This window comes from Ricinus communis, chromosome 5 (assembly GCF_019578655.1).
Source record: "Ricinus communis isolate WT05 ecotype wild-type chromosome 5, ASM1957865v1, whole genome shotgun sequence".
Taxonomy (NCBI): domain Eukaryota; kingdom Viridiplantae; phylum Streptophyta; class Magnoliopsida; order Malpighiales; family Euphorbiaceae; genus Ricinus; species Ricinus communis.
The window spans coordinates 278,381-293,369 of NC_063260.1; the positions used below are offsets into that span (position 1 = coordinate 278,381).

At 34.4% G+C, this 14,989-nt stretch overlaps 3 protein-coding genes across 5 annotated transcripts; 1 reads left to right on the plus strand and 2 right to left on the minus strand.

Moving 5' to 3' along the window:
• The first annotated feature begins 1,140 nt into the window (after positions 1 to 1,140).
• On the plus strand, positions 1,141 to 5,524 carry LOC8273383. Of its 3 annotated transcripts, XR_007216110.1 has the most exons (12): positions 1,141 to 2,991; positions 3,162 to 3,272; positions 3,376 to 3,408; positions 3,569 to 3,746; positions 3,843 to 4,024; positions 4,111 to 4,247; positions 4,328 to 4,423; positions 4,571 to 4,640; positions 4,727 to 4,801; positions 4,877 to 4,922; positions 5,066 to 5,198; positions 5,362 to 5,524. XR_007216110.1 is itself a non-coding variant. In XM_015720754.3 (11 exons), exons 1-11 carry the CDS (start codon positions 1,618 to 1,620, stop codon positions 5,134 to 5,136), a joined length of 2,373 nt encoding a protein of 790 aa, XP_015576240.1. In that variant the 5' UTR covers positions 1,141 to 1,617; the 3' UTR covers positions 5,137 to 5,524. The 3 variants fall into 3 exon arrangements, 2 of the variants coding, with proteins under 2 accessions (XP_015576240.1, XP_048230883.1); XM_015720754.3 differs by having other exon boundaries at positions 5,066 to 5,524; XM_048374926.1 differs by having other exon boundaries at positions 4,571 to 4,801; positions 5,066 to 5,524.
• A 420-nt stretch (positions 5,525 to 5,944) lies between these two features.
• LOC8273382 (protein RER1B) lies at positions 5,945 to 8,035 on the minus strand. The gene is made up of 4 exons (XM_002521514.4): positions 7,802 to 8,035; positions 7,351 to 7,710; positions 6,419 to 6,599; positions 5,945 to 6,267 (listed from the first exon to the last, which is right to left on the minus strand). Exons 2-4 carry the CDS (start codon positions 7,695 to 7,697, stop codon positions 6,217 to 6,219), a joined length of 579 nt encoding a protein of 192 aa, XP_002521560.2. The 5' UTR covers positions 7,698 to 7,710; positions 7,802 to 8,035; the 3' UTR covers positions 5,945 to 6,216.
• A 523-nt stretch (positions 8,036 to 8,558) lies between these two features.
• LOC8273381 (V-type proton ATPase subunit d2) lies at positions 8,559 to 14,800 on the minus strand. Its single transcript, XM_002521513.4, has 10 exons — positions 14,346 to 14,800; positions 13,571 to 13,691; positions 12,816 to 12,923; positions 12,624 to 12,726; positions 10,928 to 11,008; positions 10,731 to 10,816; positions 10,492 to 10,551; positions 10,339 to 10,387; positions 9,366 to 9,500; positions 8,559 to 8,964 (listed from the first exon to the last, which is right to left on the minus strand). The coding sequence occupies exons 1-10, from the start codon at positions 14,524 to 14,526 to the stop codon at positions 8,833 to 8,835; spliced, it is 1,056 nt and encodes a 351-aa protein (XP_002521559.1). The 5' UTR covers positions 14,527 to 14,800; the 3' UTR covers positions 8,559 to 8,832.
• Positions 14,801 to 14,989: the final 189 nt, after the last annotated feature.

The window sequence follows — 14,989 nt, forward strand, 5'->3', positions numbered from 1 at the left end:
TTGGCATGAATGAATGTGTATATTCAAAGTAAATTATACATATGCTATGCAGTACTTAAAATAGGTAGCTATTCCTTCTGAATATAGTTAAATAGATTGTAAAACCTGCAATCTGTTAGATATTTTTTAATTAATCAACTTAATCTGTAAAAAAAAAAAAAAAAACTTAGTCTGTAAACTTAATATTAAGTATCAACACTTTTGTTATCAAATTAAAACAATTTATTTTAAGTTTTAGCTTAATTTAATTTTAATGTCTAATAAGATATAATTAAATAACTCTTTTACCTTGTTAAAATAAAAATCTTAGGCATTTTGGAGAATATTTATACTTTATTAATTTCATACTAATTTTTTTTTATATATTTTAAGATATTTATGAGTTCAATATGTGTAGTTCTTTATTATTTTGATAAAATATAAAAATCTCATATATTTATGAGTTTATGATGCTTTATTTTCCATTGAATTTTTGATATATTTTATTTTTTGAAAGCATATTAAAAATGATTATTATTGATTATTTTACACACTAATTAATTTTTACTAATGAAAAATTAGAATAATTTAAAATATATTAAGCTAATTATCTTTTTGTTAGAAAATAAAATAAGATTGTGCTAAAATACAAAATATTATTCTAATTTGATAAAAAATTATTCTTACTAAATTTGACAACTAATATCAAATTCGAGGGCTAAACTTAAACTTAATTTATCATTGATTAAATCCTTCAACGACTAATTGAAAACTCTAATAAAGAAAAGCTCGAGTATATATATAAGTAGAAGTCAGTGACTATTATTGAATTTAATTTCAAACAACAAGTATCAAAAAGTTAACATAAAATTTAAAGAGTTTATTCATATTTAATTCTATATATTATGATGTAAATAATTAGACATATACGTTTGTTGGGCTTTTTGATTTAGTTATTTAAGGAAATTGATAAAAATATTCTAAAATTAACAAAAAAAAAAAATATTATTTTTCGGATGGTAAATGTTAGCTTGATTATGAGCTTAGAGTTGGTCACTAAAATAAAGCATCTTCTTTTAGCAACGTTGGCATGCAAATTCTTTTTAAGTATTGGAATATTACAAATTAATTAAACTTATAAAAGAAAGAAAAACAAAACAAGAATGGACGTAAAGGGAAAGGAGCAGCAAAAAGTATAGAAGAGGAGTTTCCTGCCATTGTATGTAACAGCCAACTACTTGGTTCCTGTTTCGTTATGTCATATGGAGTTGCAGACAAAGAAAAGAAGAGAGGGAATAAAAGAAAAATAAAGCATCCTCGTTGATCAGCTTAGAAATTACAGGAAACACAGCATTCTAGTAAGTGGGCAGTTGTTTCTTTGCTGGACAAAAACATGGGACAGCCAAGCCAAGCTTTGTCTTCACCGATTTCCCCACTTCGTAACCATCGTATATTCCTTGAGAATTTTAAACATCTTGCTTCATTTTTTTCTCAAATTCTTCTTGTCTCTTACTTAGATTCTTCAGAACTTGTTATATTCTTCGCCGTCGAAATATTTCTTTTACATTGTTCTTCAATTTCCTACACTTTTCCACAAGCTATACAAGGAGATTACTCTGAATTCTTACTCTAAGAACAATGGGTACTTCAATGAAAAGTACCTCATTCAGATATAACAGAGCCTCTCAGCCCTTTGCTTCTAATCCCTTGAAGCAAAGGCGAAGTGGTTATGAACCTTCTGATACGGAAACAGATTGGCAAGAAAGTCCAAATCGTGATCGGAGTCACACCAATGGAGCTTTTGGTCCTCAGAGTCCAAAAATGGACTTGGTTTTACCAAGAAACATCAGTCCTGTGAGACATGGCTGGAGACTTTCGCCAAGACTCGATGATTCTTCTCCCAAAAAGGACTCTACGACCAGTCCAAGTCGGAGGAGGCACAGCAGCAAATCGCCCTACAAGATGCGAAAGGAAGATGGTAGAACCATTTCAGCAATGTCGGTTCGTAGAAACGTTAGTCCATTCTCAAAATCTGAGCACAGAAGGCAAGTTTCTTCTTTTAAGTCTGCAAGAGAGGAGCAGGATTTGTCTGATAACGATGAGATTATAGACTCCAGCAGAAGGAAGAATCAACGAACGCCGGGCAGAGAGGAAAGAGGTTCTATCTCTCAGTTTGGTGAAGTTAGTAGAGCGAGCGAGCGCTCGAGCCATAGTCGTAGATCAGCAACTGCACCGAGAATGAGGGGTCGGGTAAAGGAGCAAGAAAATAATCTTGGTCCCGGAGAACAAAAGGAGGAGAGAGCACCATCGTCTTTCTTGAGGACCACGACCAGTAAACAGAGGGAGAGAGAATCATCTCATCCTAGAACACCGACTGTTGGTGAAATCAATGAGATGGTTGCTAATATTAAAATGTCCAGAAGTCCAATGCTGAACGCTCCAAATTTTGAAAGCACAGAGTCTATCTCACCCGGCGACATCTTCTTTTCCCGTGATCACACAGCCTTGACGATTCAGAAGAAGAACTTGCCAAAGAATGGTAATGATAAAACCAATCCAATTCCAAGGCCTACAAGGTTTACCCAGATGGATTCTGCTGGTCATCAGGTAAGCACAAATAATAATAATACTGAAAATAAGTCATCAAGAACTTTGATGAGTTCTGGTTCACGAACTACTACGATTACCAGCTCTGCTCTAAGTGGGCATAGTGGAAAGTTTAGCAGTGAAAGTAGTAAGATAAGCGATACAAGCAAGACAACAAGTGTGAGCTCGAAAAGGTTCACGGAAAATAGGAAGAAGAGCCAAGCAGATGGTTGGTTTTCCTGTATGAGAAGAGGGCCTTGCAGAACCAGAAAATCACCTGAAAAACATCACCTTGATGAAGTCTCGTTCATCGAGAAGGCATTTGTGGTCGAAAGCTTGAGACAGTTTTGGGCTGATAAACATCAACCTAGTTCTCTCAGTGGATTTATTTGCCACAAACAAGAAGCTCAACTTCTCAAGCAACTTGTAAGTATACTCAAAACTGTTCTGTACTCCTATATGATTACACCAGATACGCCAGGTTGATCTTCTTGTAAATTACCTTCTGTTGGTTTGTGATCATCACCTTTATCAGGAGCCCTTGTGCAAAGAAAATTGGAAGTCCTTGATAATACATGTCCTTTATGTAACTGCAGGTTTTTCATAACAACATTCCTCATATTTTGTTGAAAGGACCATCTGGTTCTGGGAAAAGATCATTAGCAATGGCTCTTCTGTGTGAAATATTTGGTGGGGCATGTCGAAATGTATGTTCCTTCCCAGCAGATACTAAAAAAAAAAAGATCTCTCCCTAGAATATTATTTCTCTGGATGCATAACCTGACAGAATGAAAACTTTCTGTCTTGCAGATATCACATAATTTAAGATATTTCCAGGTTCAGGTATGTTCTTATGTTTATTATGTTTCGAGTATGAAATATTCAAAAATCAGTCAGAATTCTTCTTCTTGATAAGTACGAATAGAATAACATCTGACAAACTTTCTCTATACGTTGGAGATTATTTTTGGGTTAAAAAATGTGCATGTTATTATGCTGGCAGGAAGAAAGGGCAATGCAAGTAGCTGTTCCAATAGCATCCAGTGCTCACCATCTGGAGCTCAATGTAAACCTGGAACCAAATGCTAAACATGCACTGATGAGTTTAGTGAGGGAAATAAGCAACAACTATGCTCTTGCTCCTGAAGTCAGCAATGCTACTTTTAAGCCAGATTATAAAGGTCAATTCTTTTGAACATTAGCGTATATGATTACTTTCTTCGAAAACAGCTGAATTTCATCCAATTGAAGCTAATACATCGTCTGCTTAGTTTCAGTACTAGTTCTTTATCAGGTTGACAAAGCAGCTGAGGATATTCAGCACTTGATCAAATGGATCATGGACTGTTATACAGATGCTTGTAAACTCATATTATGCTGTGAAGATGATGCAGACATCCTAGAACCAGTGACCAACCGCTGCAGAGTTATTAAAGTTGATTCTCCTGTTACTCATGAAGTAAGTATCCACTAATTCATTGCTTGGACCGATATTATTAAAGGAACAGAAAACTACAAATTCTTGATTCGACCTGTATTTCTCAGATCATGGAGGTCCTCATTCAGATAGCCAGAAAGGAAGAGTTTGAACTACCGATGAATTTTGCTGCTAGGATTGCTGCCAAATCAAAGCAGCACCTGAGAAAAGCAATCATGACACTTGAAGCATGCAAAGAACACAAGTAAGAACTTGAATAATAGAGCATACTTAAAAATCTGATCTGAACCAAAACAAAACACTAATATGAGTTAACCCCTGCAGCTACCCTTTTGCTGATGATCAACCGATTCCATCCAGTTGGGAAGAAGTCTTGATAGAACTTGCAGCAGAAATCTTAAGTGATCCTTCGCCTAAGAGGTATGATTTCTTTCTTTTTGTTTCATTTCTTTTTCTTAGAAGAACAGGGGAAGACTAAATCTGTAAGAAGAGGCATACTTCTAAGAACAAGATTGAAATCATAAAACCAGAACATCTGATGTTTCTCCACATTTATGAATTTGGCAGATTGTTCATGGTAAGGGGAAAGTTTCAAAAGCTTCTTCTGGATTTTGTACACCCCAAGCTGATCCTGTTGGTAATGCATATGATACGTAAGCTGGAAGTATTCATCTTTTTCATTCTTTTTCGCATTTCTGATGGATTTTTGAATCCTACAAGCAGAAACTCGTCGAACAATTCCTTAAAGGAGTGGATGCTAGCTCAAAAAGGGAACTTTATTACTGGCATGCTTATTATGTAATTTCTGTTGTCCCCTAAAGATTATTTTTCCTGTCAGTGATATGAAAGTGACTCAAGGTTTTCTTTTAACAGGAAAAGAGGATTCCAACAGGATCAAGTGCTTTGCTTAAATTAGAAGGTAAAATGGACAGACTACTCTTAAAGAAAATCATCTGTTAAGACACCTGCACATCCACTGTACAATGGCAAACATTTTCTAATAAAGAACCTAACTATAAACAACCACCATACTTGCATAGTTGACAATCACTGTTTCTGCAGAATTTGTTGCCAAGTTCATGAGTTTACACAGAAAGCGTTTCAGCAGTCGGCAGATGGATAGTTTCACATAGAGATATCATATGTGATCCCAATTTCTACATGCATGTATATATGTACATGTTCAAGTGATCTTGTAAGGTTTCTGCTTGATATTTAAAACAGCAGTTCATTTTATTTTCTTGAAAAGAGGAAATGATTTATTTTTGTACGTAAAGCTGCACTGTAGCACTTGTGCGAATAGTGGCCTTCAGCTGGATTTGATTTCTTGTAAAGCTGATAAATGGTAGCTCTGGCAGGCAGCATCAAGGGCCCTGATTACATCAGAGCCTCCAAGTGAATATCCTGGTGTTTTGTCTTCGTCTTCTTTGGTGACGTCCATTTTGGTTTGCTTTTGTTGCCACAGATATATCACAATAGCTCGATTGCACCATGCTAAAATGCACAAGACGTTTCCTGAAACTTTGCATTTATGTCGAATGACTTTCTTTTTGTAAGTTTCTTAGCAAATACATTCTGTAATCCAAGTGCTAGATGTTCATATACTTGTTTAACAAAATAACAGTCACATATTTACAACATATTTTGGTATTGAAGAACACACCCAAGTGCAAGCAAGCTCCAAAAACTTTAAGTTCACAAGCAGCTGTCCAAATTGTGGTCTCCAGATTCAACATTTAATTTGTAATTACTGCGAAATAGTTTTGACCTTTCACCTGTGGGATTACTACTGTCTACTACCAAACCAAGCTGATAATGAGTTGCTATAAATTCAATTTTCATTTTCTAGCAGGAGTACTTCAGCAAGTTGTCAGAAAGATGGAGTAAGCACTCAGATGCATGAGACACATCCCACAGCAGCCACAGACAGTACTCACTCCATAGTAGTGAAATCTCATTACCTAATCTTCATCCAATATGCATGCACAATGAACATTAGCATCCTCCAAGGATCATATGCTGTTAGCTATACATATTAACATAAGCATACGGGGAAAGCGAGTCTGCTGTCCCCGAAGTTCACATATTCAATAAACGAGTGAAAGATGTGTCTATTAGCATGAAATTTCTAAATAAGTGGCAACAGCTAAAGAAGCCCAGCATCTAATCCAATCTGTGATCTCCTTTTGCCTCATTTAATGGATCTGCAGCTTTTAGTCCATAGCTGTGCTGCTACTAGCAGATGAATTCTTGCCGGTGTACCGCTATCAAAATTAACGAAATAATCACTTATTGCAATGCTTGCATTAAAAGAATTACTACAACCGCAGGATCAACTATAGAAGTAAAGAAATAAGTGAAAGCAAATGAAACAGTAAAATATTAAAATCTTAAGAATAATTTTAACCAACTCACCTGCTTTCCAGAGCTAAAAGGCACATATTTGTACTTGATCATATGTAAGATTTGGCGTTTCATCGTCAATACAAATAGAACAATCCAGTAACACAGTAATATTGGCCAAAAAACAGGAACATCCAATACAGAGAAGAAGGTCAAGATAAAAGCCACAACAAAAGCCTTTGTAATGGCATACCTGAAACCATGACAAAAGAAATATCACATTCAGAACTTTAAGAATTTAAGCATTTACCTAAGCTGAATAAATAAAAACCCTTCATGGAAGCTACGACGTTCACGTGAGGATTAGGATAAAATGAGATGCACTGATAAAGCTGATTGAAAAACACGGGGCCACTATATTTTCAGAAGCTAGCTGGTTTTCAGAAAATATAAAAAAACAAATGTCACAAGTTCAGTATATCGATTGAGTAGATATTTCCGCAAGAAACTCCACAAACTGTTTCCAAAATAGTGCAACAAGAACACATAATTGCGGGCATGTCTAAATAAGAGATACACAGCCAATATGCACCAAAATCAGAGTCTTACAAAAGCCACAAAAGACCGATGACAAACATCATGAATGAAAATACCCTTGTAAAACTGACTGCAGTGAAATGAATTACATAAGTTTAGATAACCAAAAATTCTTCCTTTCAATATTGTGCCAGCATAAATAGACAAAATGGTGGCATGATATATCAGAATAGCCAAAGCTCCAAAGAGTTCTTTTTTATGCAACATCAGCATGCACAGCATAAACGAAAAAAAAGGCCAGTGGTATAAGCAAGCATACGAGACACAAAAGAATTACTAAATTCTCGCAAGCTGGTTTAAAAAAAAAAAAAAAGCATACTAAAGCAGGTTCCATACTGAAGAAACAGGGTAATAAAATAATTAAAAAAGAAAAAGAAAACGAGAAGCTAAGGAATCAAAAAGATTACCAGAACTTAAACTCGGGTAGGCGGCGAATAAAAGGCTTATATTCATCAGAACCTTTGGTGGGTAAGGAAGCCCCATCCAAAGCTTCAAGCTCACGATCATCCTTAGGCGACAAAAACCCAATCAAGAGATTCAAAATATAAATACCCAGACCATATGAAACAACATAAAACCCTTCAACATAGTAAACCCTTAAAACATATATCAATCCGACCGCCAAAGTCCCTAGCCATCTCCGCATAGTATGAGGGGTGGATCTATCTAGATAATACTGAAACGCCCTTGACATTTCACTTCTCCATTTCGCAAGTGGCGCTTCTTGACTCTCATTTCCAACTCCCTCCTCCATTCAATCAAAAGAACTACCAGCAGAAACCAACCAAATCACCATTAAATTTTATGAAAACAGAAAAAGATAGTTTCAGTTATAGGTAGGGTTAGATGATGACTAACCAGTGAGTGTAGCTTGATGACTACTGCTTTCTCTTCTGCTATGTTCTCAGCTTTCCAATCCAACTTAAGCCAGTTCTGATACGAAATGGGATGGTGATGCCGAGGGTTGGGTAATTTTCAGTCGCAGTCTTATATGGAGAGATGTATGGGTATTGGAGTTCAGTTGCCGTTATTGTGAAAATTCCATTTTTCTTAAGATTAGTATCTTCTTTAGAAAGGTCAGAGACCCTAAAATCTTATAAATTACGATCAATTCATTCAATATTTTTCATTTTTTAAATAACAAATTTCCACATTTAAATTATCTTTTTTTTTGCCTTGTAATTTAAAGTCATTTTCCCAAATATTCTTCTGAAAATTTATTATGTAACGAAAGTAAAGAATAGTAAATTTTAAAAAAATATTCACCATGAGCAAAATTTGAGTAAATAATTAATTAAAAGAAAAACTAAAGCCTAAAAATAGCTATAACTGAAATACCTAAATATTAATTATTAAATAGAAAATAATAATTTTTCTTTAAACTTATTTTTGAGAAGGAAATTTATTTTCAATGCAACAAACTGAATCCTAATTAATCAATTTTGTTTCTTGTGTCCTTAGAATATGAGAAACAATCCAACCCGAAATAGGAAGGAAGCGGGGAAAAATAGAGGCCTTCAAATAATAATAATTTATATCAATTAAAAATAGAGGGCTTCATCTTTCCAGTACCTGTGGCTCACTGGTAGGAAATTTCCTTTTATTACAGCAAATATATCAGTAGCCAAGAATTCTTCTCATTTCCACAACAATAATATATTTCCAAATCCGATACATGTTTTATTGCTCCAAACAACAAATCAAATAATATTTTGAAATACTTATTTTTAACACACAGTGTTCCTATTCCTGAAAACAGTACAGCTGGGCAATCTCCCACAACTTAAAATGATTTAAAAAAATAATATAAAAGATTGTCCATGAAGAAGCAATTTACAGCAGATTATGCAAATGAGCAAGTGATTATTTCTAAAAGCTTGTAAAGCCAGCTAAAATATGAAGACAACACTGTCATGAACTCTAGACTTCTGGTTCTGGGCCACGCATTCTGATATCCACATCAGATTCCTAATCTCCTGCTCCCTCAGCCTTATGTATGCAAAGAAGACAGCATAATGGAACTGCAGTTTGGGAAAGAGATTAGCAATTGGTCAGTTTGCAGAGGATAATGACACGCACAAAAACTGGAAATAGCTAGTTCAGACCAGCTTAGCAGTTAAAGTAGTTGTTTATTAGCAAAAGGAGCACTATGTTTTTATAACAAATAACAACAAAAAAGAAAAGAAAAGGAAAAAAAAAAATGATATATGGAGCTGCAGGCAACAAGGCATTCTGTTACACTCTTAGTCATCCTAGAGGGTTGTTATTTGTAAGCACAAATCAAATCTTACTTTGTAAGAAGAGTTAAGTAACCATAGAGATATCTAATACTACTCTAATACCATATTGCCAAGTCTCGTGAAACCAAAACAAAGATATAAAGAACTGTTTTATTTATTGTCATTAAGGCACTAATACGAACCTGTTGCTCGAATGCTAAGCAAAGCCTCTTCACCTCCTCTTCATAAAAGGCCTTATCAAGCAGCTGGCTTTCACCATAGGACAGTTTGGCAAAGATGGACTGGTAAGGAGGGTACTTTTCCATCACACCACGGACCTGCAACAGCACCCCACCAGAATACAGAATGCGTAAGCAATGTTACAATTTACTACATTAAAAAAGCAAAAAAAATGCAAAGATAGAAACGCATAAGCCACACAAGAAAAAGATTGCTTCCTAATATCATTACATAAATAAGTGCATCAGCTAGACATTCCATCGCATTGGGGTAGTCCTTGAACATAGATATGTATCTCATTAATGTCCTTAAAATTTGTCCCTTGAAAATCCTTGAATTTTTAGTTTTATACCTTAAAAGAAAAGGCCCTTTTTTTCTAATTTCATTCAAAATTTATTGAAAATTCAACATGAGAAAGGTATGAACAATGAATTTGAACATGAAAAAAAGTAAATGGTAATCATTATGATGCAATATTGCTTCTGTCACATCAAATTTTCAATGCAATTCTAGAATTATGTAATGGACCTTCAAGGTACAACACTTAAAAGTTCAAGAATTGTTAAGACAAATTAAAATTTTGAGGATATTAATGGAACTATGCCTAAGTTCAGGGACTATGAACAAAATTAACCCTCACATTGAAGCAACAGAATCCAGTCAATTGATGCCAAAATACAAGCAAACAAAATTTTATTAAAACAATACTTAACTTCTAAAATGCAAATAAATAATAATAATAATAACAAAAGCCAAACACCCAAAAGTTGTGAGAAAACAATTAGGTCCAGATAATAAATTTAGTTCAACAAAATCATTACAAAAATATGCAGACTCTTGGATAACAGAGATTGAAAAGGAAAAGAAAAAATAGGAGGAACTTGACAGCAATACAAACTTTTCATTCTGTTTCAAAAACTCAAGCACATTACAAACCTGATCTAAATCCTCACAGACAGCCAGCTCTTCGTGACCATAGGGATGACTATTTGACATAAGGACACATTGTCAGGGAAAAACATTGCAAGAATGACCACATAAACATCCAATGCAAAAATCAGTAATATCAAGCATAAGCAAATAACTTACAGTAATCCAAAATTAGAGTACAATTTTCTACGATCATCCCGGGTAAGCTCGGTACCAATGCTATACAAAGCGAAACACATCAACATCAGAACAACGCAAAATTGATTATGATTGTTATTCAACGGAAGAAATAACTATAAATAAATATGAAAACCAGATTGATAGCTCTTCTTTCTCTCTCAAGAAAAAAGGAAGAAGAAGAAACAATACCTATCATAAACCTAGAAAGACGAATGTACCTATTTATGGTGATATTGACAGCTCTTCTATCAGCCTCAAAGGCAAGAAGATCAGACATTATCTCAGCTGTAGCGCCACCGAGTTTCTATTTGAACATCAATGAAACTTGTAAGGATAACAGAAAAGCTGAGAACACAGTATGAGGATATGAACATGGAGAAAATTTCAATCGCTTGGTTTAGGAAACCATGCTCACCTGACAAAACCTGTAAAAATCCTCCAGGTATGCCTTGTAGAGGGTATTCCTCATAATTTCAATGTTCATGTCATCCAAGTCCTATGATATAACAAAGTGAATAAGATAAGATTCAAAAGACAAAAATGAAACATTTCTGCACAAACATACTTTCACATGTTATTGTTTTTTATGAGAAGAAATTACTGCATTATACATACAAATAGAGAATATGTTAATATAAAAGTGAATGTCTCTATTCCCCCGAGGTTTGTCATATGGTATTAGTACCTTCCTTTCTAAAAATGCTCAACATAAACCCTCAATTTTATTTCGGCTCTGCTATCGTATACTTAGTTTAGGGTTTTGATGGTTCTAAGTAATTCAACTTCTAAGTAACAGGCGATCAAAAGCAACACACAATTTTAAATACCAAAATTACCTTCCTACCTAAGGATGCTATTTAGGTAGGCAAAAAAATTATTAAAACTCCTACTGCAAGAATTCACCTTAAACATGTTTTGATCATATGTGCTTGCAAAAAATTTCCAACTCCCTTAAAACTTTTTCTCCACGAAAAGAATGCCTCTTTTTCCTTTATAAAGCAAGCAGGTCTGTCTCCTTCTCTGCTTTTATCACATTCCAATATGAATACTTCTTCACTCTTTATTTTATTTAAAAATACCAAAACAAGAACCTAAAGATGAATCCAGATGACAAGCCAATTGGAATTTCTTTCTAAAAAGGAAAAAAAAAAACTTGAATTGGCCTTATCGTTTAAGGCAAGGCAAATGAAAAAAACTAACCTTGAATTCCAGTCATTAACAAAAGCCAATAAGAATTTCAAAACAGAAAACAAAATGAGTTTTAATGTGGAATTGTCATCCAATGACAGCGATATTATTGGCACAGAAAAGCCTAGTTGATTTCTAATGAAACAAAACTATTAGCAAGAATTCTGGAAGGTTTCACATTTTTGGCATCAATGTGGGCGAATAGGCTCTAATGGCAATAAGGCTTGGAGCTTTCGGGTTATTCTCTTTACGGTTTTTTATGTTCGTTGTGTGGCATAAGGGAGATATGGTGTGTAGGTTTTGCGGGGAAGCTTAGGAAGGTTCTTGGTGGTGTGCTGACCTCAGTTCTCTCCCTGGAAGTGAGTTTCTCACACGTAAAATATGACTGAAAATGAGAATAAAGATTGCAGGAAAGAGAAAGAAGGAGAAAGGAACAATGTCCATCGAACAAGGATATTTTGGACATTTCACTGTCTATTGACAGAAACAAGCAAGTTTGACAAAAGAAAAGGTCTTCTAATTAAAAATGAAACAAAATGCATTAGTATTTCAATGCATTTTTAGAAATTTACAGAGGGAAAGTGCAATAGGACAAACCTTAGTGGGAAATAGTAGTTCGTCCAAATTAAGTACGTATATTGTGAAATTAACTTGACAAAATAGTGAAAGACCATAAAGTTCTAGGAGAACTTTAAATTTGTACTTTCCAGTCCATTAATTGGTTTAAAACTTTAAATTTGTACTTTCCAGTCCATTAATTTGTAATCATTCTTTACCAACATTGAGTCAAAGCATTAAGTACCAGTTATACCACATTAAACATCATTACAGATCCAACAAAAAAAGTTCCATTTTTATACTGTGCCCATACCATGAAACAAAACTTTGACAGACATACAAGCAGCTGCAGCAGCAGGATATACCTCTGATGTGATGCACTCTGAGAAATATGGAGCCAATGGTGTGTCAACAAGCACTAATCTATAAAGCTCCCGCATATTCTGAGCAACAGCCAAGGTGGCAATGCTGATGGAGAGAAAACAAATAAAAAATTAAGAAAATATTTATAAACTGTCAAATTAGGGGGAAAAGGTGCAATATTTAGGGGAAAATACCTGTCAAACATGCCTAAAGGGTGACATTTCTCCAGTAGCTCCTGAACATCCCTCTCATGCAAGGTTCCAGTGACTATCAAGACAACATTGTCGATCATGTGACCATAACTATCAAAAAGAACAGAAGGAATAAATATTTGCTCATTCTTTTAAAAGACAACATCAATAAAAAACCAAACTATCCAACAGAAGGAATTCCACCATACTGGATTGAACCAGGACTACTCCCACATGCTTGAGTAATTGCCAAAACGACTAAGTTGAAGGTCTATTTTGAGTATGAGAATAGTTGATTTTATATAATGCTCGACCAAAACATGGCTCAGTCCAAATCTACCTTTAAGCAAATATCTATATGCTCACAAGAAATATCTCTATAGCTTTAGGCATCATATGCAAAAGGGTACACAAGTAGACCAAACTGAAGCTGCAAGAGTAATGGACCAGAGATTTATCAACATATTCTCAACTCTCAATCATCAAAAGGAAGCAAACCAAATGAGAATGAACTGAAATATTGCTCATTGTTATGCAACAACCTTTCCCACACACTCCACTGCCAAATCTCAGCTTCTCTGTTCTTTTACAATATACTTCAGAACAAATGTAAAGATGATTTCCTAAGCAACTAAAATATTCAACACATTTGGCTAGAGTAATAGATTTTATGCTGTATAACAGAATGGTCAAGGAGATTCAAGAACATTAAAGAGAAAATTAATTTTCACTAAAACTGTAGAAGTAAGTCCACATACGTGCAATACTCTAGAAAGGTGGATAATGGCTCTGTCGCTTGACATAACATGTGCTTGTATTCATCAACAAGTTTAACAGTGCATTTCTCAACAATTGTGGTTGTATGCAACGGAGAAGGCTCTGCAAAAGTGTCACAAAAATCAGCAAGTATATAATGGACAGAGAATTGAAATGGCAAAATTCAGTTATCCACTTAAAATAAAAACTCTAATTCATCCACTCTATTTCCGTGGAGTCTTAATCGGACATATATAAATTAGAGTTAAACCTCATGTCTTTCACTTTGGGTCATTAACTCATTCATTCTTATGATAACTACGCATATACCTCTATCACTCTAAGTCGGTGATTTAAAAAATGATAAATCTAGGAAGACAAGTAGGATCAACAACTTATCCAATTTCAATTTAAGAAATTGGTGTGAGAGACAAATAGAACCTCTTAATCAGCAATTCAATGAAATATCTTCCATCTATGTTGGATTGCCAAATACATGATGAATGAATTCGGTGGTGAATTCAAAAATTGGATTTCCCAATTTTTGCTAGCAATTTTAAAATTATGTTATGCTTACTAACAATTGTAAAAATTAGAATCAAATGCGTAATGTTTATGCACTGAGATTCATAAAAAGAGCATATCATAAAAGGAACATCGCTCAATTTACAAGCATTTAGTGATAATTAAATCAAGATCAAGAAAAAGAAGAGATCCCAATACTACTTGCACTTGGAATTATAAAAGAAAATAGAGAAAGAAAGAAAGAAAACGCACCGTTTTGCAGGTAGGGACCGTACTCAGTAGCAGAGAGATGCATCTTGATATCATCAAGGGTTTCGCACTGACAAAGATTGTTGTAATCAGCAGCAGTAAGAAGACCTGATCTGTGTCCCCTCACAATTGCTTCTAAATACCCACCATCTATGTTAAAAGTAAGCGCCTCGAATCCGTACATTTTGAATAACTAATATCACAGAATTTCAAATTTATTTTTTTCTTTTCCTTTTATGAAGGGATCAAAAGGTGCAGATCTATGCCCAATTCCAGAAATTGAAGAAGAACCACCGCTAGAGGCTCCTCTCCCACAAAACCCTTACGTTTTCAACACCAAAATGTAAGGAAAGGACTCTTTTGTTGTGTGCTGTTGTTTTTGTTTAGATTTTTGGCATTCACCTTCCCAGCTTTCTTACCATCAGTCGCATGCATATTAATAAGATTTGATCTGTTTCACTCATTTTGTTTTTGTCTGCAAATTAGGGACTTTCGCTTTGGGCCTATGGTCTTCGATTTTGGAGAATTAAGCCCTTTTTTTCTTTTTCTTTTTTCTTTTTTTCTATTTATTGGCCCTATTTTTTTATAAGAAATATAAATATTTCACTAAAAAGATTTAAATAAAAATAAAAATAATATTAAATGTA

Excerpts from the sequence above, each read along its gene's own strand:
- LOC8273383 (XM_048374926.1), top strand. The coding sequence starts at position 1,618 with ATGGGTACTTCAATGAAAAGTACCTCATTCAGATATAACAGAGCCTCT. Across the intron at positions 3,273-3,375 it reads TTGGTGGGGCATGTCGAAAT|ATATCACATAATTTAAGATA; the intron begins GTATGTTCCTTC and ends TCTGTCTTGCAG. Across the intron at positions 4,248-4,327 it reads GAAGCATGCAAAGAACACAA|CTACCCTTTTGCTGATGATC; the intron begins GTAAGAACTTGA and ends TAACCCCTGCAG.
- LOC8273382 (XM_002521514.4), bottom strand. The coding sequence starts at position 7,697 with ATGGAGGAGGGAGTTGGAAATGAGAGTCAAGAAGCGCCACTTGCGAAA. Across the intron at positions 6,600-7,350 it reads CTACCCGAGTTTAAGTTCTG|GTATGCCATTACAAAGGCTT; the intron begins GTAATCTTTTTG and ends TCATGGTTTCAG. Across the intron at positions 6,268-6,418 it reads CTTTTAGCTCTGGAAAGCAG|CGGTACACCGGCAAGAATTC; the intron begins GTGAGTTGGTTA and ends TAATTTTGATAG.
- LOC8273381 (XM_002521513.4), bottom strand. The coding sequence starts at position 14,526 with ATGTACGGATTCGAGGCGCTTACTTTTAACATAGATGGTGGGTATTTA. Across the intron at positions 10,817-10,927 it reads ATTTTTACAGGTTTTGTCAG|AAACTCGGTGGCGCTACAGC; the intron begins GTGAGCATGGTT and ends ATGTTCAAATAG. Across the intron at positions 10,552-10,730 it reads GTCAATATCACCATAAATAG|CATTGGTACCGAGCTTACCC; the intron begins GTACATTCGTCT and ends CGCTTTGTATAG.